The sequence below is a fragment of the Mirounga leonina genome, unplaced genomic scaffold (assembly GCF_011800145.1).
Source record: "Mirounga leonina isolate KUSES-001 unplaced genomic scaffold, KU_Mleo_1.0 Mir_53, whole genome shotgun sequence".
NCBI classification, from domain to species: domain Eukaryota; kingdom Metazoa; phylum Chordata; class Mammalia; order Carnivora; family Phocidae; genus Mirounga; species Mirounga leonina.
In genome coordinates, this window is record NW_023270807.1 from 93,427,704 (window position 1) to 93,453,723 (window position 26,020).

At 36.8% G+C, this 26,020-nt stretch overlaps 1 protein-coding gene across 4 annotated transcripts in view; it reads left to right on the forward strand.

Annotated features, from left to right (window-relative positions):
• ADGRG6 (adhesion G protein-coupled receptor G6) overlaps positions 1-26,020 on the forward strand; it is a 134,796-nt gene that overhangs the window by 40,855 nt on the left and 67,921 nt on the right. For all 4 annotated transcript variants that reach the window (XM_034990841.1, XM_034990842.1, XM_034990843.1 and 1 more), the window contains exons 3-4: positions 22,464-22,805; positions 25,036-25,659. In XM_034990841.1, coding sequence (XP_034846732.1) covers positions 22,464-22,805; positions 25,036-25,659 — 966 coding nt within the window. The remainder of the gene's footprint in view (positions 1-22,463; positions 22,806-25,035; positions 25,660-26,020) is intronic.

Consider the following 26,020-nt stretch of genomic DNA (forward strand, 5'->3'; position numbering starts at 1 on the left):
AATAAAAGGGAACGTGATAAGAGAGTATGCTTCTGGCTGGTGGATTTTGAGAATGAAGAGGTCTTCAAAATGGAAAATGACAGCCTAGAATTCTGTATTTGAAGGTAATTAATAATGGTGCTCCTAGGGTTTCAGGGAAGTCCTGGAGTGGATTCCTTGAGTTTGATTCCTGTTTCTAGCACTTGGAAGTTCTGTGACTTGGGAGTACTTAATTTTCTTTAAGCTTTGATTTTATTAACTCTTCAGTAGGGTTATTAGTAGTGTCTGCCTCATTGAGCTACTTAGCATATGGTAAGAGCTTATTATACTTTTTAATGGAAAATCGAGATCTTGGCTTATTGCTCTTAGAAATATGAATGGAGAGTTCATTGGAGAGCAAGATTCTAATCATAGTTATACTGCTGAGTAATGTGTGAGTAACTGTGTGGCCTTGGACAGGTTACACTGTTCTCCTCCTTCTTCTTCCTTCTCCTTCTAAATTACAAAATGAAATCATGGACTGTCTGCTCTCTAATTCTATTCTAGTTGGAGTTCTGTAATTCTGTAAGTGTTTTATCCGTGAATACCAACTTTTTAAAAAAACTTGATCCCTTGAATTTGAAATGCCCCCCAAACTGGTTTTGTTTTGTGAATGTCAGAGGTAGAAGCTGAACTCAGATCCCATGCCTAGAACGCATGCCATTTAGGGTTAATCCAGGAAACATTTTTTTGGTGTTTGGTGACTCAGCTGGTTATAGGAGGCTGCCTTACAAGGACCTGTGTGCAAAGGGAATAAAATGAAGTGAAAGACAAGCAGGGCAGTGGGAGTTTTGGAAAGATGAGCAAGTGGTAAAGAGTCAAAGTATAACTGCATGGAAAAAACATTCCCCAGAGGCCAGAGAAAATTGTTGAAAGGAAAAACATGAGGGAACTAAGTTTATCTCAGGGATTTATTCCAAAAATCAGATTCCGGAGGAGATTCATTTTTACAATGCCTCACCAAGCTATTGTTCCATAGCAGATAGTATATTCTTTGAAAAGGAATTTTAGGAGAAATGATCCTTATCATTAACTTGAAAATATTTGTTATGAAATCCCTAATTTCCTGAGCATTCTTATTGAAGCTTTACCATTTAAATAAGGCATATAGAAGTGTTCATAATTAACTGGCCGTCTTAGTTGTTCTTTTCCCAAGATCAGAAATAATAAGCCACAAAGCTGACAGTAGTGTTTTTGCCATTGAGTTTTCCTTTTCATTTTACTAAACTTATAAGCAATTTAAAAAAAGATTATCAAAACTCCTTAAAGCCAATCATCTAGTAGAAAAAATGAATGAAATCAGTTTCATTCATACTCATCTGGCGTGAATTATCTCCCCACACTAAATATATTAAATTTAGAAGAGGAAAATAATGGGAAAGACCCAATTTTGCTTATTTTAAAATATAGTTAGACAAGTAAAATTTTTGCTGAGAATACAGATGAGATTCTGACTTCTGACTTACTCATGTACTATTGCTTTATATGGACCTCAGCATGGCTCCCAGATACACTGAATGCATTCTTTGTATTAAACTGGGTAAAAATAAGATATTTGTCTACAAATGTCACTGCATTTTCTGTAAAATGAAATGTGTTTTGGACAACTCTATAAATATGTTGGCAGCTATTTCTATACTTTAATAACTTAAGTGATACCTAAATAAGTGCCTGTGGGTGGTCTTCATATTCATGGAGAACTTAATTAAAAATTATTTGGTTATTTGGAATAAAGAAAGCACTTGGATGTAAGAAAATAACATAATATCTTTAAAACTTCAATAGCCAGATATAGCCATCTTTAAGCAAATAAGTTTTACTTTTAATAACAGTCAGAAAAAAAATTATATTTGTTGCTTTCAATAAAAATGAGGAGGGGCCTGAACATTTTTGACTAAAGATCTTTATTTTACTGTTTATTTTATTTAAATTATGATTTTTCTCTCATGATGATCTTATTTAATGAAATTATTCTATGAAAGATAAAAATATAAAGTTTTTAGAGATGCATATTTTACTATAATACAAGTTCAGGTTTTTCCTGAGATTGTAAAATTATAGATTTTAAATTTGGATTTTAAAATTTCAACAATATGAAAGTAGTTTTAGTATTAATTATCAAAAAAGGGGGGGTCTGGGTGGCTTAGTCGGTTATGTGTCTGCCTTCTGCTCAGGTCATGATCCCAGAGTCCTGGGATCAAGCCCCACCTCTGGTTCCCTGCTCAGCAGGGAGTCTCCTTCTTTCTCTCCCTCTGCTCTCCCCCTGCTTCTGCTCTCTTGTGCTCTCTCTCTCAAATAAACAAATAAAAATCTTAAAAAAAAAAAAAAGAGCAAGAGCCACCAATTTGGAAAATATGTTTGGTTGTTAAGCGAAATAATATTTAATCATCCATAACTTTTAGATTAACCAAATCCAAAGCCATGAAAATTTGCAATTCACTTATTTCTTTTAATTTGGTACAAAAAGTCAAGACTTTTTTTTTTTTAAAGATTTTATTTACTTATTTGACAGAGAGAGGCACAGCGAGAGAGGGAACACAAGCAGGGGGAGTGGGAGAGGGAGAAGCAGGCTTCCCGCCGAGCAGGGAGCCCGATGTGGGGCTCGATCCCAGGACCCTGAGATCATGACCTGAGCCAAAGGCAGACGCTTAACGACTGAGCCACCCAGGCGCCCCAAAAGTCAAGACTTTTTATGTGAATTATCTGGCTAAAGAAAAAATTCAAAAAGGGGAAGTTCTCAATTTATATTCTTCTGAATTGAAACATTACGATTTATGATACCCCATTGTATTATATTTAGTATACTTCATTAATATTTGAAATTTACAGCCTGAATTCCTGTTTCTAAATGAAACATGAATCTACATGCTAAATGAAATGTATGAAAGATACTGTGTTGAACAGTAACTACAGTTCCTACTGGATTTTTTTTTTTTTTTTTGGTTGGAAGATTGAAAGGGTGTTCAGAGAGAAGTCAGAAAGATCTAGCTTGCATGCTAATACATGATTCATTATTCTGGGTTTATTACTCTGTGATATGTGAAAGGCAAAAAACCTTGTAGATGATGTCACTGATTGTTTTGTTTCTAGAATATTAGTGGTAAGAAAAATATTGCATGAGGTCAAAATTGTAAAAAAAAAAAAAATACATGCTTGAGAAAAATCCCATCTAACAATGTGATGATCAGTATAAATAAGTTTTTCTTTATACTATAACTTTGTACTAAAAGGATATTTGAAATGCTCTATTAATACTATCTGAATGTTTTACGAGTTTTAGCATACCACACAGAGCTATTAGGTCATGACTTGAAAGGTATAATACGATTTATCCTTTGCATTTAAAATTAACTTGGCATTGAATTACAAACATATTTTAAAGAAAATAGTGTGGAAGAATATTTAAAGGGAAGAAAATTTCTGAGGCTAGATAGTCTAGTAATTTACAATTAACTAGTTAAATGTTTTCTTTAGACACTTAATATTATGTGATATATTAAGAGGCACGGCCTCTTTCAAAAAGTTTTGTTAAAGTAGCTGGTGCTTTAAAACTGTAAATAAAAAATTGTTTCCATTTCTATTTCCCATTTCTATTTTAGGCAGTAATTGGTAAGATTTAATGGAAAGGATACATAGAAGAGATACACACATACATGCCTTGTTTAACATATCTATCATTGTGATGTTCCCTTATAGTTCCCTAGTTGTCTTCGTGATAAAATAGATTGATGACTACAGGGATATTTGCAAATCCCCTGAGATGATGGGGATATGAGGAAATGAACTGATACTATTCCCCCTTCAAATAATTCCTGGTACCAAGGGTGGAACATAGCAGAAAGGTGAGAGGGGGATTAGAAAAACTGAGAGTCAAATCAGCCCAAATAAAGGTCAGAATTAGGGGTCATTCAGTAATTGGATGTTAGAATATTGTCTGTTACAAAAGTCAAAGGGGACTCAAGGATATTCATTTTGCATTTTAAGAAGCTTTGTGTGACTGAGAAATATTTTGCAGAGTGGCAAAGGAGAAAAGAAATACAGGCTACAGATTTGGTGATGTGTTAAGGGTTTTGGATATAAAAATGTAATTGTCTGTAATCTTTCTTTAGTTTTCAGTTAGGAACTAGATGAGGGGAAAATGTACATAACTTGAAAAAATATCTTAGTATCCTTGGCAGTCATAGCAAAGGCTGTTCTGCTCATACCTGTTGGCCGATCACTATAAACATTGTATATATAATGAAAATATGGAACAAAATTTGGTTTGTAACTATAAAGTTAAACACTATATTCAACCTCTTGCTTTTTTTGGTTAGAAATCCTTTTCACAACATGATCAACTGTGTTTGAATTCAAAAAGTCTTTCTGGTTTACATGCCAGTTAAATGCATGAATTTTTAGTGGGTGTTTCTGACATGCAAAAGAGAAACAATATCCTAAATATTAGCCCCTCTCCCTACAGCATGCTCCAAATATGCTGTCTAGGATGGTTTATTTTATGTTTCATGTAAATTTAGGATCAAATAATTCCCTCAACTAAAAATGCATTTTTCCCAGTGGGACCATGGCTAATAGTCTGGGGGTAAAGCAAAACAAATTGAAAAAGGAAGCTGTATTACTTCATAATCGAATTGACTATTTCAATAATCAAACTTAAAACTACTAGCCAGATTTTCATTTGCAGCAAAATTGGCTTATTATCTTAATCCATTAAATTAGTTAGTTGCTGTTATGTCTTAGATTTGTGTTCAGAAGACAAAGAATGTAAAGTTGTTTACCTATGCTGGTAATCTCCCTGGAGGTTCTGTGGGGGGAAATCCCATGGTGTCTGCAAGGCTGGGTCAGAATAGTGGGCTGCCTGTAGTAGGAAGGTTGCTGCAATTTTCTCAAGAGACCTCTCTGAAGGCTATTCCTCGCCATAGTGAACTGGTCTAATCCTGAGTCTTGAAGGCTCAGAAGTTGGATTTTAAACCTACTGCGAAAGTAGATCTATCTCTTAAAAGGAAATTTATCCAGACTAATATTTGTTTGCTCATTTATTCATTTGTTCTCAGAGCTAAGGCCAGGGCTAGGAATTATACTAGGTTTTGGAGATAAAGTGGTAAATGAGACAGTCCCTGTACCCAGGGACCTCACCGTGTAAGAGGGGAGGAAAATGTCAGACAAGTAACTGGACATTTACTTACAAGTAGAAGTAAGTGCAGAAGTCATGGTCAGAACTGATATTCAGCTGTTTTTCATGGTCTGCCTTCCTGGCCAGCATCCACTCTGACTGGTGGGGTCCAAGTCCTAATTGTTATGGGTTGTTAAATATTTTTGATATTGTCCCTGTTTGCTTTTATGGGGATATTGCTACTTGAGAAACCAACTTGTAATGAGCTAATTTGTTGATACATAATGAGTCATATCAGAGGAACCGGAAGAATTGATGGTCCACCGATGTAGGAAACCAGACAGTGGTCTGAGCATGAATTAGAAGATTGCGATGAATCCCATTTTTAACCTGATCAATCCAATTGAGCTTGTGTTATCCATCTCCCGAGAGGTGATCTTATCAGTGGCATGAGGTCTTTGGGCCATTTGCTAGGATTTTCTTGCTGGCCCAGTACAGTATTTAGATAGGTACTACCATTGAGTTCAGGTCTTACTCAGGAAGACTCTTTTTCTAAGATGATTATGTCAGTATCAGTACAAAAGAGTTAAAACTGAACACTTTAAAGAACGATCTGATTTCTAAATTCCTGGGGAACTCTTCATCATAGCACCCAAGTACTAATAAGAGTTTTTGTTTGAATAAAGTTGCTGCATGTTCTCCTGGATTCCTGGGTTAGTTTTTTTATATTCTGGACCAAACTACCATGTTTTTTCTGGCCAACAGATTTAAAATCTAAACATAAAGGTTTATTTTTCATAAATATGTTTTGAATTTGACCTTCACAGGGAACATTTTAAGTGTCGTGATCAATGAAGTTTCAGGTACCTCTTTACAGAGAACTACTGTGATTATGTTTTTGTGGTTGGATTTTTCTGAACCCATTAGCTACATGGGAATGGAGTGGTGGAATTAAGGTTTTGAGAATCATCACACCACCCGCTTACCAGAAATTCAGTGAAAAACAAACATGAGTGATAGGTTTGTGTTCTAGTACAGTATATTTTTAAAATGGTGTTTGTTAAGCCCTCTAGAGAATACATCAAAGGGAATAGAAAAATCCAACTTTGAACTAGTGAACCTTCTTATAATTGGACTCTGCATCAAATGTTAAAAGATCAAATGGGTGAGACAAATTTAGATATAGGCATGAGATAGGTCATTTTCCTGGTGGGAACAATATATATCTTTGGATTGGTAAAAATAGGATATTAGGAAAATGTCATTTTCTAATTCCCTACATTATTTAAAAGTGTCCTTCCATTGTTCATTCCTGACATCACTTGAAGGCATCTGCTACTTCACTCTGCACAAAAGTGCACTTCAGTAACTAAATAACTTTCTCTCTGTGCCTCAAAAAATTCATGAGTCATGAGCAAAGAAATATGTAGTCATGGGGTTTTATTTTGAGATACTTAGAAGGACTAGTTTCCTAAAACTTTCAATCTTAGTGGTAATATAGGAAATTTCACTTACCAATAATATACTTGCATTAATATTCCATAGTAAGTTATTTAATGAATTTCTACTTGTCTAGATTAATCTGGAAAGTTGTGCATTCCAACTCTGTTAAGAAAAACATCATGACCTTTAAATTCATCATCTTGGGTCTGTGAATTGATTAGGATTTGATGAAAATACACGTATTGATTTTTTTTTCAATACAGGTTCCTGTTTCTCTTGGCCTGGTAGAAACACTAGGGCCTAAAGTTGGAACTAAAATGAGGGAACCTAAGCTTTATGTCGAAGTTATAATCTATCACATTTTAAACCATTAAAACTGAGATATTAAATAAGCAGCCCAGCATACCTAGGTAGTAACTGGAACCAGACTTACACCTTTGACTTCTCACTTCAGTTTTATCACATCACTACAGTTTGAATGGAGATTTCTTTTTTGAGCATCCTCAATGCCTGCCGTTTCATTCAGGCACAAGACAATGAAATGATCAGATGTGACAGTTGAGGAAGTGAAGGAAGAGCAGGGCTGAGGGAGAAGCTGCACTTCAAATAGCTACCATAGCCTCAGCAGGTACTACGAGGAGCTCTGGAGCTGGGGGCTGGGCCTTGTATCCCTGCTTTGGTCTGTCACTGGATGGAGGCTACACTGGGAAAGTGGTGTGACCTTGGGTGAAGTGTCTCTCTTTGGCTGATGGCAGTCTTGAGGAAAACTCAACTGTGAACTGTCAGTATCTGACAGTCCTAGCATCTGAGAGAAGGGGCATCTGAAGGGGAGTCTGGCTAGTGCTTCACAGCACCCATTACACCACGAGTAATCAAATAGCTATGTCCGGTCAGCCAGGCATGAGGTCCTTTATGGAGGAATTCACTTATCCATTCAGGAACCACAAAAAAAAGGTGATGTCTTTTCCTTTTCTAAGAAGAAAAAGGGGGTTTAGAGGTTAAATAACTTGCCCAAGATCACATACAAATGGCAAGTCTCCTTGATTCCAAAGCTCATGTTCTTTTCATATTGCTGCTTATGGTAAGAAATATGGTTGGAGTGGGTTATCTAAACTCTAAGATTCCTTGAACTCCTTTGGTTCTGGGGAAAGTTTGGATTAAATTAATTGTTACTAATACTGTGACCACCCATACTGCCACCACTAGAAATAGATTTAGCATGTGATGTTGACTAAACCAAGTTAGATGTGATCCCTGGCTTTCAGAAGCATATGGGCTAGATTATAGAAACAAAGTAATACGTTAAAATGATACACAGAAATCTCCATTTTCTCATTAATAAAATCATGACAACACTATAATTTGCAAGACTGTTATAAGAATCAAATTTACATATGGAAAGATAATTGTACATGACTTCAGATACCTTAGGCTCTCTAAATTTATTTACTATGTTTAAATTTAGTAGAGGCATACAGATATTAGACAATATTTACACTTACCAGAGTTGGGAAGCAGAAATGATTCTTATTTTGATTGTAATTCATGGTGTTCTCTTGGGCAAGTCTGTTGGTATCTCTGGGCTTTAGCTTCCACATCTGGAAAATGAAAGGCATGTGGTGAGTGAACTAGAAGCAGTAGGATCCCACCAAATGTTTTGATGATAGAGATCCAAGTAGTTCAATATGAAATAATGCATAAAGTCAACAACTGGCCTTGAGTAAAGTAACCCTTCTAGGTCAACAAGTTTATGGCATCTCTGCTGTGGCTTCTTGTAATTCCTGAAGGAAATAATTTTCCTCATTTGTACTTATAATGCGTGCCTTATACATAATAAGTGTAGGTCGACTAGAGTGAAGCAAGCATATTATATGAAATCAAATATAATATCAGCCTAGAATGGAATTCAGTTTAACTTTTATCATGAGCCGGAAGGAACAGATGACTTGATGCTCTTCTACCATGTAAAACTCGTGATTATTACAAAAAAATTATCTTGTAACATGAAATATTTAAAGATATAAGTAAATATATGTACGTTAATGTATATATTTTGAAGTATGCATGTGTAGGGTATGTATGTCTCTGTCCTTTTTTCTCAATTTCTGGGTTTTTGAGTGGTGAATCCTTTCTGTGTGCCATTCGGCATTGGAGATTTAGAAGTGAGCCAGGTAGGCATGCTGCCTGACCTCATGGAAATAGTCTACATATATATCATGTATGTATTCAGAAGGCATACGCATTATGGATACACACGTAGAACTTTTCCCTTTTTTATTTTTTACTTTTTTTTTTTAGCTTGACTCATCTTATGAATTTGTGGTATTTAATTCAGAAAAAAAAATATTTGAAAAGGAAAGCAAGCAAATAAAATTAGATGAAGGATGCCAAGGAAAACAGTCTTTAGTTTTGGAGGGTGTGCCACAAGATTTTCAGATCTCCCCCAAATCCAACAACAAAACCCCCCCAAAACAAAACAAGACAAAAAAATAAAAACACCAAAAAAACAAGTCTTTCTCTATGTGGGTTCAAGGAAGTCTGTAACTTCGGGTACTGGCATTACACAATGTCACAGTATGAACTCAAGATAAGTGGGTCATCTTAGAGATACCCACTTCTTTTTTTTCTCTCTACTTCCATTTTTATTGGATATAACCCAAAGAATCAAAGAGGAAGCAGACAGCAAAAGGCTCCTGCCCAAGCCATGTCCAAAATATTTTTTATTTTACTTCTTTGTATTCCTTACTACCAGTTACCAAGGTAGGTTGACAGGAAAATGTGATAGTTTAATCTGTCCTTATGCATTTCCAGTTATGTTTAACAAGATGGCACTCACCTTGCAATGATTTAATCACATCTTATATCAAACATTCTTAGTGTAACATGTTCCTTCCCAGTCTTCCCCTACAATACTAGATCACATCAACTGAGCTTTGACATTATCTTTTCTTTTTCTGTTTTTTGTCATCCACTAAAGACAGTGAAAGGATAAGCGCATTAATATTACTTGGATGGTACACAAAGCGGGCTACAATTTGGTGTAGTTTTTTTCCATTAAAATTTCATCAACATTAACATTTGTCTTTATTAATGGTTTTAATAGAAAAGCTACTCCAACTTAGGAGATTTTTCTCACCAAAGTCCTTATATTTCTGAAATGAGTGTACCCCCAGGGTTGGATGTACATCTTTTTACATGGTTTCTACATCACTCCAAGCCATGTTAAAAAATCGAACTGTGAATTGAAAGGCTGTACCTAAAAATGACGTCATGAAGCAAATTGATTGAATTACACAGGATATAGTGCTGCCTTTGTCTTCGGCTTCGGCAGCCCAGATCAAATTGTTGAATAATGCGCTTTAGAGGACAGTAGTGTCTTTCACTGAAACACTGCAGAAAGTTCCAGCCAGTCAGTGTGCTATTTCTAGTCAAGTGTATGGAGGGTTTACATGCTGAGGACAGTTGTAAGGATGTTGGCATAGAACAACTTCAAAGCCAGTTCAACTGGAAATTTAGTTAGTGTCCCAAAGAGCTTCTGTGAACCCGAGGTGTTTAATGTTCAGCTCTCCTGGGAGCCAATGTTTAAATCTAGTAAACAAATGACGAGACTGGCTGTCCTTTAACATTCTGCTTTTCTTTTATTCTTCTTGGAAAGGGCTTTGCTGTGTCTGTGTTGTTAATGACCAGATATGATCCTCCATTTGTCAGCTTTCCATTGTCTTGTGCACGGTCACTTAGAACATTCTCTCTTATGTTGTAGCCAAGAGCTTTGGCCTGCATCTTAAGATCAGTGGGATACGTATATTTTTTTACTGACTCTATTTGTTGGGAGACTGAGAGAGTGACCAAGGAACTTCATCTGCATCGTCTGCTTTTGAATCGTGACTTCGTTTTATAGAAAATAAATGTATAAAGTATCATAAAATAACACTCATAAAAATGATGTATTAGACAAAAAATATTTTCGATGATTTAAAAAGTGATTCAGGCAAAATCACATATATGTGAACTTGACATCACTTTACAAGCAAAAATTAACTTTTATTAAAATTTCAATTAACTTTGTATTTTGGCCCATTTTGCATTGTGAGACTAACAGTCCTTCCACATAGAACAATATCACACTGGCTGGAGGGTCTTCCACAAAAATGCCTCATGTCTTGCTCATCATAAAAACTGAATGTCAGCCGAGTATATTGGAGGGAGAAGAAAATCATTTTGATTTTCTTAAGTAGAGATTCAATTCAAATTATCTTAGTAAATAAATTTCAGAAAAGATAGGTTATCCAAATATCTCCTATTTACTTCAACGCATTATTAAAGAATCCCCAAGTCTAAAGTTTCTCATCTTTTTGGGGGTTGAGATTTGATGCCAGGAGGACTTATCGTCTTTCCGTCATATTCCCTTCCCTAGAAAAATGATATATATGTATCCAAAGCTTTGTATTTATATTGGAATCCTAAATTGCCATTGTTTAAAAATTTCCTTTTCCCAGTTTTTCTGTAAAAGGGACTTCTCTGTGTCTTTGCAATAATCCCTGGAGCTCAGTCTGCCTCTTCATCAGTGTTATTTTGGAGGGGGGAACTAAACTGTGTGTTATAGGGACGCCTGAGTGGCTCAGCCGTTAAGCGTCTGCCTTCGGCTCAGGTCATGGTCCCAGGGTCCTGGGATCGGGCCCCTCATTAGGCTCCCTGCTCAGTGGGAAGCCTGCTTCTCCCTCTCCCACTCCCTCTGCTTGTGTTCCCTCTCTAGTTGTCTCTCTGTCAAATAAATAAATAAAATCTTAAAAAAAAAAAATAAACTCTTTGCTGTAACTTGTATTGAACCCGAATAGTGCTATACCTGTTGTTACTCCAAAGTCATTTCCCTCGAGAATACCCTTCAAAACTTCCCTACCGGGTGTTCTACACAGGATCATGAAAGGAATCTGTATGTTAAAATAATGTTTCCCCTTTTCTCAATGCTGCACAGCTAAATAGCAGTCAAGAGCGTAGAAGCAATTTGACAGAAATTTCAAGTGATCATTAAGCCCCTCAAGTGGTGAATGAAACAGATGTTTGCAGTTTGGGTACGCCTCCGCTCCCCAGTGGCAGTCCAATTTGCCCCAGTTCAGACCTCTTGGACACCAGCAAACTTCTGTTCCTAGGTCTGTGCCTCCAACTGGAAACATGCTGCACTGTTTGCTCTGTAGACCACCCAGCCCGCCCACTTGTGGTTTGGCCTTCTCTGGCTTGCCTGCAGGTGTGACCTTACTCACCCACCTATGACAAGTCACTCTCCCATTTTTCTGGGGTTTAAAAATACAAGTGGCCGAAAGAGGGTAAGCAAGTAGATTTTTCTACTATCCTGCAAATTTATAATTATAAAGTTTGGTGACCTTCATGAACTTTCTCAAGGGTGTTTTTGCCGCAGATTATGTGATTAATGTGGAGGACCCCTGGGGCAGAGGTGAAGCAGTTTAAATGTGGAGAAGCTGATTGGGTTGCCTGGACGTACACAACCTGCCAGAGGTCCTACAAAGTTAGCACCTAAATTACCGCATTCCCAACCCAGGGCAATTTGAAATTTAGATAAACATTTCAGCAGTAGTGTGGCAAACCAAAATTCAATCTTACTTCTCAATAGGTGTATTAACTTTATAAAAATACTAAACTATTTTTTCCTTTGTGAAGTAACCTGGTAGGCATCAAGAATACACGAAAACAGCTATATTACGTAGAGAGGAGGTGATTTTTTTCCCCTGATGTAACCACACTCTAAATCTTTACAATCTGTCATAGCTTGCTCTATAATTCTAAGCCAGCAATATTCAAAATAGCATAATAACTACTGTTAGCAAGATGTGGAAATTTTCTTGAGCAGTCGAATATATCCCAGAAGCCAGGATGTTTGTTGACCATTAGCTCTACTTCCATTCAACCTGTATTGGTTGACATATAGCTCAAAGTGGACAAATGAACACAAATAGGCTGAGACTCATGAATACTCAAAAAGACCCTGTTTCCTCATAGTTTCTTGAACTATCAGCACATTCTTTTCCTTAGGGAAGCCTCAGATACCTTCATGACTCTTCCAGAAGCTCCCTCCTACTAAAGGGAGCAATTGAAGCTCTATTGTGTGGAGAATCTGACTCTATCAACCATACTGGGGGTTTAGAACTAGAAGAGACATTTCTTTTCTTTTTTTTTTTTTTTTAGATTTTATTTATTTATTTGAGAGAGAGAGTGAGAGAGAGAAAGAGCACAAGAGGGGGGAGCGGGAGAGGGAGAAGCAGACTCCCTGCCGAGCAGGGAGCCCGATGCGGGACTCGATCCCGGGACTCCAGGATCATGACCTGAGCCGAAGGCAGTCGCTTAACCAACTGAGCCACCCAGGCGCCCCTAGAAGAGACATTTCTTTCAGATGTGGCAACCGAGGCCTCAATGGCTGGTGACTAGCTCAGAGTCCCATGGTTGGTTAATGGAAGAGCCAAGACTAGAACACACTGTGATGCACTCGTAATATGACCAAATATTCATATAAACATTATTTCAAGAGGAAGTTAATTTAGTCTTCTCTCATCTGGCACAAAGTAATCACTTATCAAATGCTGGTTGTTGTTAGAGTTGTTATAATTATTACTTTTCTGTTTCTATATATATGGGTTTAAATGGCTTATACTGAAATTTTAAAGAAAATACTTTGTGGGGCACCTGGGTGGATCAGTCGGTTAAGCGTCCGACTCTCGATTTCAGCTCAGGTCATGCTCTCAGGGTCGTGAAATCAAGCTCCACATCAGGCTCCGCACTTTCCTTCTCCCTTTGCCCTCCCACTCATTCTCCCTCTCTCTTTCTCTCTCTCATAAAAAAGAAAAACTACCTTGAAAGGTATAATTTTACATCTGGAAAGGATTTTGAGAGAGCTTCTAGTTCAGCATCAAGAGTATATTGTTCTTGCCACAGTGTTTCTTTTTTGAAAATAATAACAAAATATTTTTTATCAGATCTTGTGATTTAGCTAGAAAGAAGTTGGAAATAGAACTTTTTAAAGTTTAATTTCAGAGTGTGCTGAACAACTTGAGAATCTATTTCTCTTTCTCCTTCCCTCTTTCACACAATCCTCAAATATATTATTCTTTTTTTAGCATTTTATTTATTTTTAAAATTTTATTTAAATTTATTTATTTATTTATTTTATTATGTTAATGACCATACATTACATCATTAGTTTTGATGTAGTGTTCTATGATTCATTGTTTGCGTATTATTCTTGAGATCTCTGTGTAAATATTTTAAAAGTAATTAATTCCAGCAATGGATTAATTTAAGGCAGTTAGCATATTTAAACAACCTCTTTATGTATAAAATGGGAACTTTTACTGAAAAAACATTTTAATTTTAAAAACCTCTATTATGGAATTTTTACATCAGCCCTTTCTTATTCCCAAAATGTTTTTACATAAAAAGTATTCCATAAAGAGGCAAAATTATGCTAGTTGCATCTATCATTTACTTTGCTCCAAGCCCTTCACTATTTAAACTGCTGCCTTTATGTGTACAAACCTGAGTGGGCTGTTTTTGTTGTTGTTGTTAATGCCCTCAAATTAAAGGCTCATTTGGAAAATTTGAGCTACGGGGCACACTTACTCTGCCCCTGCCATCTTCTTCCCAGTATATTCTCCCAACTTATTAGGAGGGTGAGTTTGTTAAACCAAAACCCATTTTAGCTATTAATTTCAGGTTTTTCACCTGCACCCATAACACGCCATAAATTGGAAGCAATAACCTTTGGTTCTGACCTCCGATTCTGACCACCCTCTGTTAACCATATGTAAAGACATCGAAGAGAAAACTGGAAATGAATGGAAGTAGGGGCCCAGAAAATGGAATGAACAAATGAATGAATAAACCAACATAATCTGAAACATTGCTCACATGCTCTGCTATGAAGTAGCAACCACAATCACGACGACACTAAAAACTAATATTAGTTGAGCATCTTACTAGCAGCCAAGTGCAGTCCTCGTATTTTATATGGATTTCTCATTAGCTGCATTCATGTGCTCAAGAAGTCAGTAATGTGCTGGTTAGCCAATAATGATATCATTGCCTTCATGGGTATTAGAACTATAATTAGCTTTCATTAGGCTAAGACATTCTCCACTTATGTTGGTAATATTTAGCAATATTTTTCTGGCTAATGCCAACATAAACCAGTTTTATCCTGCAACACTGCCTAGATAATCCATATGGAGAAGTTTTCTGTGACCTTCTCAAGCGAAATGAACATTAGGTGGGTGTTTGCTGTTTATAGTTCCTTCAGTTTTTCGTCAGGGGTATTAAAACATGTAAGATCACAGACAGATCTTCGATGAACAGTAGATTGGTCACTCTGCTGCTTTTAGATCTCACCCATCAACAGTTAGGCTCTGCTTCAGGGAGTCCTTGTAGAATTAATCTTCCTACTGCTTGTAACTACTATTCTCTCTCCACAAATGAGCCGCCAACGTAGTTTGCTGTCTCTTTCTTCTTGTTTCCTGTCAAGTCCTTTGAGTGAGGCTGCGGGGATTCTTACAATGGGCTTTGTTCACTCGTAGTTTTGTGTTGTTTATGTATAGAAGGGTAAGGATTTAAAAAATCTGTGCTAAACACAAATCTGATTATTTTACTTTCCCCTAATTAAAACCTCTTATTTTCCCTACTGCTCCTACTATAATCTTTCATTTTCTTTAGGATGGCTTGCAGAATCCTGCAGAATCTCATTTTGGCCTACCTTGTCATCTTTATCTCTTGTTTTGCCTCACTTTGGATACTCTCTTTCCATGAAATGAAACTCTTAGGTTACCTTGAACAGTCATGCTCTCTTTCACCTGCTACCCTTTGTACCTGCTGATCTACTGGCCGGAACACTTTTCTTTTTCTCCTCTTTACATAGCCCACTTCTGTGCTGCATATTTAGGTCTTAGTTTCTTTCTCGTTTGTTAGAAATGGCACTGTTTCCACGAAGTCTAAATCCAGGTGATTGCACTCATCTACCTGTTTTATCAGAGCAATTTTCACATTATGCTATTGCTGTCTACTTATTTATCTGTATTTGAAATAATCTAGATGTTCCATAACATTAGGGATTGTATCCTGTCCACGATATGCTTGATATTCCTAGTGCCAGGCACAGAGATGCTTAAGAAGTATTTATTGAGTGAATGGATATGGGGAGATGGTAAGAGATGAGTAGACAGTGTGAACAGGGACAGTATGGGTGTTGTATGTGTCATTCAAAGAAGCTTGTCCTTTTGATCCTAGAGAAGATTTTGAGTTAGAGAAAACATATTTTTATCTTTGCATTTGTATTTTAATAGATCTTTCTTGTAGTGACATGGAGGATGAGTTGGAGGTGATAAGACTACTGACAAGGAGACTAGCTACTGAGCTTTTTGTCCAAGAGAGAAAAGATGTGAACCTTAAACTAAGTAGCATGGGAATGAGATAAGGCGATAAATTAAATAACTGTGAATAAGATAATCACATAGCCCTTGACAAAATATTTGAAAAGGTGTGGGAGAAGGAAGACAGATTTAGACCTTTTTAAGCAACTAATAAACTGTATTCATTAGATTTTAATATATCACATAGATAATTCAAACAATGACTTGATTTCTCATACAACTAACAATTATAAAATGGATAAAAACAAATCACTTGAGGGATGGTGTTTGAATTGAGCAATCTATGGGTTATCCAAGTGGAGACATTGAGTAGACATTCGCAAGTGTGGGTGTGGTGCTCGTAGGGCATGTATGTCATCAGCATTTGGACATAATGAAGGCTTGTGTTTGGATGACATCACCCAGAGAGACTGAGCATAGAGACAGAAAAGCTCAGGGGAGAGGAGATCCCCGTAAAGTATTGCCTTGAGGCACCCTTGGTTGTAAGGCACAGAAATCTACTGAAGCTGGATTAAGAGAAGTGAGATGGCAGGTGTTAAGAGTTCTTGTCATAGAATTCAAGGATGAGCCACAAAGAACATTAACTTCTGGACATGGAATATCTAAAATTAAAGTCTCTGTGTTTCTCAAGGGTCTGATTTTCTCTCATCTCTCTGTTCTCTACATTTGCTTTCTTTCTCTTTTCTCTGCTCATCTGTATCCTTTCGTTTGCAAGTAGGCAAGGTCTGTTGCTGTCCTTGAATTCATAGAACTTTGGCATTCTATTTTTCATCATTATCTGAATAAATTACCCATGTCCCTAACTTCACATTCTCAGAGAGAGAATCTGAGTGGCCAAGCCCATGATTTGGTTTTCTTCACGTCAGCGGTCCTTCCCTGGGGTGATGGTACCAATATGACTGCATGAGATCTGGGAGGGGCAGATCTCTCTGGAAGAAGGTGTATGTGTGGAGATTGTGAATAGCGTCTGTACTATGTTGTTATTTAAAGGAGAGCCTCTCAGATTTTAATGTACTTATGAATCAACAGAAAATCTTGTTAAAATACAGGTTTTGTTTAGTAGGTCTGGTTGATTCCATATGTCTAACAAGCACCAGGTGATGCTGAAACTGTGGGTCTGAGGATCACACTTGAAATAGCAAAGATTGTGAGGGCAGTTAGAGCAGGGGCAAGCTCAGAGAGGGCTGAGGGAAGGCAGGAGGAGAGTCAGGAGAAGGTAGGAGCTATGAGTTGGAGAGACTCAAGAATCAGGGAATGTTCAGAGGCATCTAATGTTGAAGAGAGTGAGTGAGATAAAATTGGAAGCCTCTTCAGTATAAGTCTGCACAGTGTTGTGGATTCTTTTCAACAGTGTCTGGAAGCCTACGTATTAGAGAGCAAAAGGTCCCTGGCTGGATTAATACAGAGTTGGGGGGGTTGCCGTGCTGGAATATGGAAGGGAATAAGAGGCTTGAATATATTAACCAAAAGGTAGGTTAAGTGATTGGCCCTGCAGCTTTAGTGTGTTTAAAATTATGCATTGCCTTTAGATTTTTTTTTTTTTTTTTTAATAGCTGGAGAAGGATCCAACCACTGGTTAAGAGGGAACAGTTTCCCATGAAAATGTGTGTGGGTGTGCGTGCATATGCATGCACACATGCTTGTGTGCTTAATCTCCTTGCAAGGGAAATATAGCTACATAATAAACTGAGTCTGGAAGGATTTCCAGCCGTTCATGTGTTTGGAACCAGAAACTATTACCTCTCACAGTTACATATGGAATGTTTTTATGCTCTGGTGGTTATGGAAAGGCAAGACTTGAAGTTTAAACATTAACAATATTATAGAAGACAGAAATGTATCTGAAGGTGTGGTACATGTTGAATCTCTTTGGAGATGCAAAAAATTGTCAGTTTAATGGTGCTTCATTGAGGAACCTTCAACTTCTTGTTAATATTATAGCTATGTCAAACTTAATTGAACGGATTCAAGTAAAGCGCTACCCTTTTAAACTAATAATGCAAGTCACTGCGATGGCTTCATATTCATGGTGCCTCCGAAGAACGTTTTGAGGCTGAAACATTACAGTGGGAAATCAAACCATTTTCTGGCTAACCCTGGGGAAACCAGTGTTTGAGGAGGAGTTCGGGAGCAAATTGATATCCTTGCTCAGCTGCTGGAAATTCCAGCGGGAGATTGGAATGACCACTGTAACCCTGGTTTAGGAGGGATCCTCCCCTCCATGGAAATGTTATCTCTGAGTGCAGAGCTTGAAGAGGAGTGGCGAGGGAAGGTGGGGATGCTTGCCAAGTCTGTCACATTAACAGAAACGCAGATGTCACAGCCAGACTGCCTTCAGATTCCTTGCCATCCTGAAAAAATATGCACAGAGGCCTGAAATCACTTAAATTTAAACACTTACTTTGATGACTATATATTATGTGTAGTTCTATGTATTATCAGTCAACTAATACATGCAAGCATCTAAAGTATTATTTCTATTTGACAGTTCGGTGATGTTATGACTGGCAGCATTGTACTTGATCTGGAGAAATCCTGTGTGGCTGCTCCTGGCTTTGTGATGATTGAGGCATTAGAACAGATCCTGGAATTCTCAGTTGTTGACCTTTCCACTAAATCTTCAGAAACCACCGAGGCTACTAAATATTTTAGACCTTTTTAAGCAACTAATAAACTGTATTCATTAGATTTTAATATATCACATAGATAATTCAAACAATGACTTTGAATAGATGCATCCTGAGCAGGCAACTTAAGCAAAATTTTCTGAGCTGATTTTCACCAGCAAGGTTTTCCAACAGGTTCATTAGCAGTTTGAGATGCATTCAAATAAAAAGCAAGATTTCATTTAAATGCATTCATTCTGCTCATCATTTAACACAGTAGAAGAAAAACAGTTATTCCGTCTACAGATCTGTGTTGAAAGCAGCTAAAATAGATTTCTTTTGATTTATCTTTTGGAACCTGATACTCCAGCCTTAGATTTTAAAGAACATACTATTTGATTTAGAGGGAAGGACTCGAAGAAAGGGTGGGATGAGAACCCGAATATCTGAGATAAAACAACAATGACAAAAAACACAGAAGGTCATGATTATTAAATCTGGGTCTAAATGTTGCTTATAAATCGAAATAGGCTTTGGCATGACTGTGAGGTTTTTAGTCTTGGATTTGAGTTTCTTTGAAGAATAAAGTTTTGTGAAATAAGAATGAGTCAGTCATTGCTAAACATTTGCAAGCACAGGCAAGAGCCAAGGGTGGAATTTGGTTTGTTTAGATTACCAGAAAGCTTTGCTTTTATAAATTTATAGGTGTGAATATGTTACGACATTGGTCTTTGAAAATAATTTGAGCCGGATGTTTTGAGTTGAGTAACTTAGAAAATATGTTAATTCTGGTTTTACCGAGACCACATTCAGTGGTACTTCAGTAGCTATCTTTTTAAGTAGCTGTGCCTTTTAGGGGGAAGGAATTAAGTTCTCAGTGAACTAGCTCATTGTATAGGAATCGATTAACAGTGACAATTGATTGCTTTAAATGGGCAAATTCAGATCACCATATTGTGGAAACTTTTCTTTTCCCCTAGAAAAACACTAGACTTACATTTAGAACAGCTGGTTTGAGTCTTGGTCCTCTTATCAATTAGATGTGTGACTTTGAACAAGTTATATAATCTGTTAGCCTTATTAGTTTCATCTGAAGATGGAGGTGGCACTAACTCCCAGGGTTGTTCTTGATGTCAAATGAGATAATATATGTGAAAGCCCTTTACTGTGAAGTTATTACAGATATGATGAACATAATGACACTGTGCCTAGTGTAATTGATTTTTCATCCAACTAAGATCATTGCTATTTAGGAGCACTCTCTAACTTCTGCTTAGTGACTTTAGATGAGAATCATAGAATGCTTAAAGTGGGTTTTAAATGAATATTATGGTATTTTTCACTTTTTCATCCCAATGGGTGCTGAAAGGAAAAAGAGATTCTATTAAAGTGGAATGGGCTGTTTTTATCTCTGAAGTTATCGATGAACGGGTTTTGTGTTATCGTAATGATTAATAATAGCCAACACGTATATGGTGCTCCCAGGACGCTTGGTGCACTTCTATGGTGTGGCTCCCAGGACTTTCCAATATTAACCTATCTAATCCTCTCAATAACCATGGGAGATGGGTGCTTCTATTGCCACCAGTGTGAAATGAAGGTAGTGAAATTGAGGCACAGAGAGATTAACTTGTTCAAGATTGCAGAGTCCATGTGCTCAGTCAGGTTGAACATTCCTGTACTTTTCATTCAGCTCTTAGAGAAGCATTGGCAAAAAATATATACATCAGGATAAAGGAAGTCATGAACGTTACTTAGGTTTTGGATGTAAGGGATGGCATTTATTTTGGAAAAATGATGGTGCGTCATGCATGTTGAGATGACACAGAGATTGTACCTTATTTTCCTTTCTCTTTTACTTTTTTGCTCTTCAGTTCCTTTTACTGCATACATTATTTTTAATTTACTAGGATTACCTCTCTCTCTTGGGCCCAAGGTACAGTAACAGGAAGCTGAAGGGTCAGAGAGGCCCAGTGTTCTCAATCTTACGCTGTGAGTGAAATAATTGGAAGAAAGAGCCCCAAACCCCCATCCAAAGGGACATTCCAGAGCTCATGCACTGTCTTTTTTCTGACTTAGACTTTGTTTGGCTTAGTTTCATGTACTGTATTTAGTCCTTCTTTAATTGAGGCATGACTTAAGCTATTCATTTATTTGTTTACAAATCTAACAAATTTTATTGAAAGTCTTCCATGTACCAGGGATGCAGTGAGGTCCTGAGGAGTAAGATGGTGAATAGAACAGTATATACTCTTCTTGTTGGGCTCAAAGAATAGTGGGAAAAACAGACAATAAGCAAATAATATCACAAGTGGAAGTAACGCAACTGCTCTGATTGAAGCTACAGAGAAGAACGTGGTACTCCAGAGGTGCATGAGAGAAGGCATTTGGCTAACACTTGGTGATCATAATTTGTTTTCCTCTATCTTTGGCCCCATATAAGACATCAAAGACATAGGGAGGAAGAGCAGAGGGAGGGCAAGTTAGAAAGAATGGATGGGGAGCAGAGTTGTCAAGGATGTGGTACGTAACACAGGGTGGCCACAGGGGAAAGAAAAAGAAAAACCTAACCTGAGCAGTGTAACATATCTGGTAAGTCCTTGCATATTATCACTGTATCATAGAAGAAGAAGTAGTATTGGTAGTACCTACCATGTTCAAGGAAAGTTATTGTGTATTTATTCTACTCAACCCAGTAAAAGAGGGAGGAACACAAATTTATTAGGGTGATTTCCATTAACATGGTTAAAGTATTTTATTGTTTTAAAGTGTATGTGTAAGTTTTATGGTGGTTTATTTATCCAGAATGTTGAATAAATGAAATCACTGCCTAAATTTATACAAATATTTAAAAGAAACATGAATATTAAATCAAAAGCACCACCAGACAGAAAGACAGTAGACCTAGGTTCCTTGTCCCAGCTGGTGACCAGGCCCCAGATGACTCATAATTGAGAAAGACTAGATTGCTTTACGTATCTTCCTACCTCCTACTACCATCTGTCATTATATTATTTGTTTATCTTTGGGCCCAGAACTGACATGTAAGAATCATTCAGACATAGACTTTATCTTTCTTGCTGATTAATACATACTATTTAGAATAGTGCCTGGCATGTAACAGGCACCCAATAAATATTCACTGCATGCATGAATGAATGAGATAATCACATAAGTATAGACTTAACAACTGTAATGAACAAATGAAATAAGTGAAAGTATTTTCAAAACTGTAAATATTCCACGCATGCAAGGTGATGCTATTTATTTGAATTTTAGGAAAAAGTACAATCTGCCAGAAGATAACTTATTTGCTTATTTATTTATTTTTTGTTAGTAGATTTCTCTTTAAACATTTATTTCCTAAATATTTATCTTCCTTTATATCCATGGTTGTAATACTGACTTCTGTCTACCTTTATGGTTCTATAACTGCCTTACCCCAGTGCAATTACTCTCTAGAGTAGAGATTCTTAACCTGGGCCAGTGAACCTTTGGGAAACCCATTGTTGCCTCCCGGGGCCTCATGTACTCCCTAAAACAGTGTACCGAGTGTAGTGGTTTTTAAGTGTTTGACAGAGAGTTACAGTAACTTTCCTCAGATTCTTAGAGTATATGACCCCCCAAGTTTAAGAATCATTGCTCTAAAATTTTCTCTTTTTCTTTTACCTTTTGTTCCTCTGTTGCTTTTTCCTTTTCTCCTTTAGATGGTTTCATTCTCCTTTTATTTTGCATGATTGTATTTTGGTATTTTAAAATGCTTACTGTTTGATTGTTCCCCAGTGTGTGGTATTCTCGGTTTATTGTATGTCTCTGATCCCCGCCCTTCTCTCTGTCTCTCTCTTGTCTGGCCAACAGTGTGGGGATGCGCCAACTGCAGGGTTGTCCTATCCAGCCCTTCTGGGACATTTACTTCTCCGTGCTACCCTAACGACTACCCTAACAGCCAGGCTTGCATGTGGACCCTGCGAGCCCCCACCGGCTATATCATTCAGATAACGTTTAATGATTTCGACATTGAAGAAGCTCCCAATTGCATTTATGACTCATTATCCCTTGATAATGGAGAGAGCCAGACTAAATTTTGTGGCGCAACTGCCAAAGGCCTATCATTTAACTCAAGTGCGAGTGAGATGCATGTGTCCTTTTCAAGCGACTTTAGCATCCAGAAGAAAGGTTTCAATGCCAGCTACATCAGAGGTATGTAAACCAAAGGCAGTGCCAACCTTCTGCTTTCATTTAACATGTCCTACAGTAAACACCAGGACCAGAAGACAGAGTTATGCGCTTTTATGTGAATGTGAATGATTAGGATTAGAATTTAAGGGCAAGAATCTGTTAATATTCTCTGAACATTCTCATTAGCAATATATAGTTACCAGATCCAAAATCTGGCTACAGTAGAGCTGAATTTGTTTATATTGTTTATATGCAGAACATTTAAAGGCTGGTTGGAAAATATTGTAGATATTCCACAGCTAATAATTAAAAGCTGCAATTCTGACAGCTCTTCACTGAACATTTAAAACATTCCTATTCAGAAATCATTTTATTTTAGGCTTTTAAGATGTTGCACTTTTAAGGAACTATGCTGGGGGACAAATATAAAAAATTAGCATATAAATTAAAATAAAAAAGAGCTATTTATAACTAAAGCTAATAAACAACATAGCCTGAGGAAAGCCCCTTAAAAATGACTAATGAAAGGAAAAAAAAATATTTCCATCAAACATATTTCCCAGATCCTGGCATAGTAAAACTTTTGAATAATCTCAGTCTCTCTAAAACCTCTCTTTCCTTAAGGAAAACTCAAGCTTCAAGACTAGCTTCTTAAGTAGATGTCATGTCTGAAAAAAGAAACAAAAGAGAAAGGCACCATTATGAAAATGACCCTCATTATTATATATTGTGTTTTTTGTGATTGACATTAGATGTATGTGTGGTTAATTGGAAAACTGCTTTAATTTTTCAAACAATGTTTTAAAATTTGTAAAATTGTAAAATATTATAGGAAATTTGAAAATAAAAAAGAAGCAAAGCACAATTGCCCATGTATCTATAACCCAGCCATAACCACTAATAAAATGTTGATGGACATATTTCCTTTCAGACCTTTTAATAATACATGTAGAATACTGGGTTCATATATATAAATATCCCTTTGGGTAAATAGACCTCTAAAGTGCTTTATATTTAAAAAGTAGACTAAAATCCATGATTCTATTAAATTCCATCATGGATTTTTAACTAGAATATTTATATTAAAATGCTGGTTTTACCATAGACCTGTTCTTGGTGTATATTAAAAAATATTCAAACTAGCATTCCTTTGAAGCTAGCATTAAACAGAATTTTTGAGGAGAGCTACTTCTGTCTCAATCAGTACATGTTTCATGATGTCTGTTATATTACCATGAGGTGAAATCCACTGTATAATTTCACATATGTCACAAAAAGACTAGGCTAATGCATTTTATTTGGAATATATTATGCAGATAATAATAGTAATCTGTATTAGTAATCAGTAACATTAGTAATCAATGCTAGCTATATATTGGTTATAGCAGGCACTGTTCTAGTGCTTGCCAGGTATTAACTTAATTCCTATTGACCACCTGTGCAGTAGGTGTTATTGTCCTTCATTTTATGGATGAGGAGACTGAGATCGAGAGTGGTGAAGTAACATGTCCACGGTCACACTGCATTTTGTGGAAGAGCTGGGATAGGAAGTTGCATTGTCTGCCCCTTTTACCTCTGCTCCTCGCTCTCCCTCGCGAAGGAGCTCAGATGCCCCACCGTAAAGGAAATATAGCTTAAAATCCCATTTTTATTTTTATTTTTTTATTAGACTTCCTCTCCTTAATAGGATTATCTTTACCTTTGTTCCTGAAATGGCCTGGTGATGGGGCAAATGAATAAGATACGGGGTATCTGAAAGGGAGTGTGTAGCATAGGAGTGTTTAGGAAGAGTAAAAGGCTATTGTTAATGAAAAATAGAACTATTAGCTGTTATGTTTAGAAAATTATTTGAAAAATAACATATTTCTGAAAATCTTAATGTATAAACAGAGCTTTCCTGAAAAAGTAGTTTCCTTAATTTGGGTTTTGGGTTTTTTGTTTTTTGTTTTTGTTTTTTTTCTCCCAGGTCAGGGATTTAAAAAAGATACTTATCAACTTGGTTGACTATAACTCAAAAGGTTTGGTGTGAGATCCCATCATGATTAGAGTTAATATGGGTGGGGTTACATATTGTTAGTATTATTGGTACAAGGTGATGGGTTGGTGACAGAGAGTCATGAAAGAGTTGTGATGTCAAAAGTCAGTCAGTCCAGAGTGGTGGGGTGCGGGGTGGGCATTATCAGATGGTTTGCATCTCATTAGTTCATATTTGAAGTTAATATATTTTATCTGTTATTATGTTTTGTCCTAGTTGCTGTGTCCTTAAGGAACCAGAAGGTCATTTTACCCCAGACACTAGATAGTTACCAGGTATCTGTTGCCAAAAGTGTCTCTATTCCAGACCTCAGCGCTTTCACTCTCTGTTTTGAAGCAATTAAAATTGGCAAGGAAGACCACGAATGGATAGCTTTCTCCTACTCAAATACATCCTTCACACAGTTACTTAGCTTTGGAAAGGCCAAGAATGGCTACTTTATTTCTATTTCTGGCTCAAAATGCTTCCTAAACAGCGCGTTACCTGTGAAGGATAAAGAAGACATTTTTACAGAAAGCTTTGAGCAGCTCTGCATCATTTGGAATAATTCTCTGGGTTCTGTTGGTGTAAATTTCAAAAAAAACTATGAAGCCGTTCCGTGCGATTCTACCATCAGTAAAGTTATTCCTGGAAATGGGAAGTTGTTGTTAGGCTCCAGTCACAATGAGATTGCCTCCCTAAAAGGGGACATTTATAACTTTCGACTTTGGAATTTTACCATGAATTCCAAAGTCCTCTCCAACCTCAGCTGTCATGTGAAAGGGAATGTGGTCGACTGGCAAAATGACTTCTGGAATATCCCCACCCTAGCTCTGAAAGCAGAAAGCAACCTAAGCTGTGGTAAGTCTGGGCATATTACCCCCCCCCCTTTTTTAAAGCATTATTCTATGAATGTTGGTCAACAAGAAATCATACACACGTACATGTTTCTATGTATATGCATAATATGTGTGTGCATGTGTGTAAATACATATATACATATATATGTAGTTGTCATTAATGAACTTTTTGATTTTTAAAATGTTATATGCTCAGCCATGCATAGTATACATTTGATTATAGGCCTTTATTCAATCAAAGCTTTTGGTTGTACCATTTTAAAGTTTTCCCTATGTCATAAAATGTTACACAGTTTATTATTGAGGTAACAGAAGTTGTAACTGTCATACTGCAAATAGAATGGTTAACACCGGGACTGAAA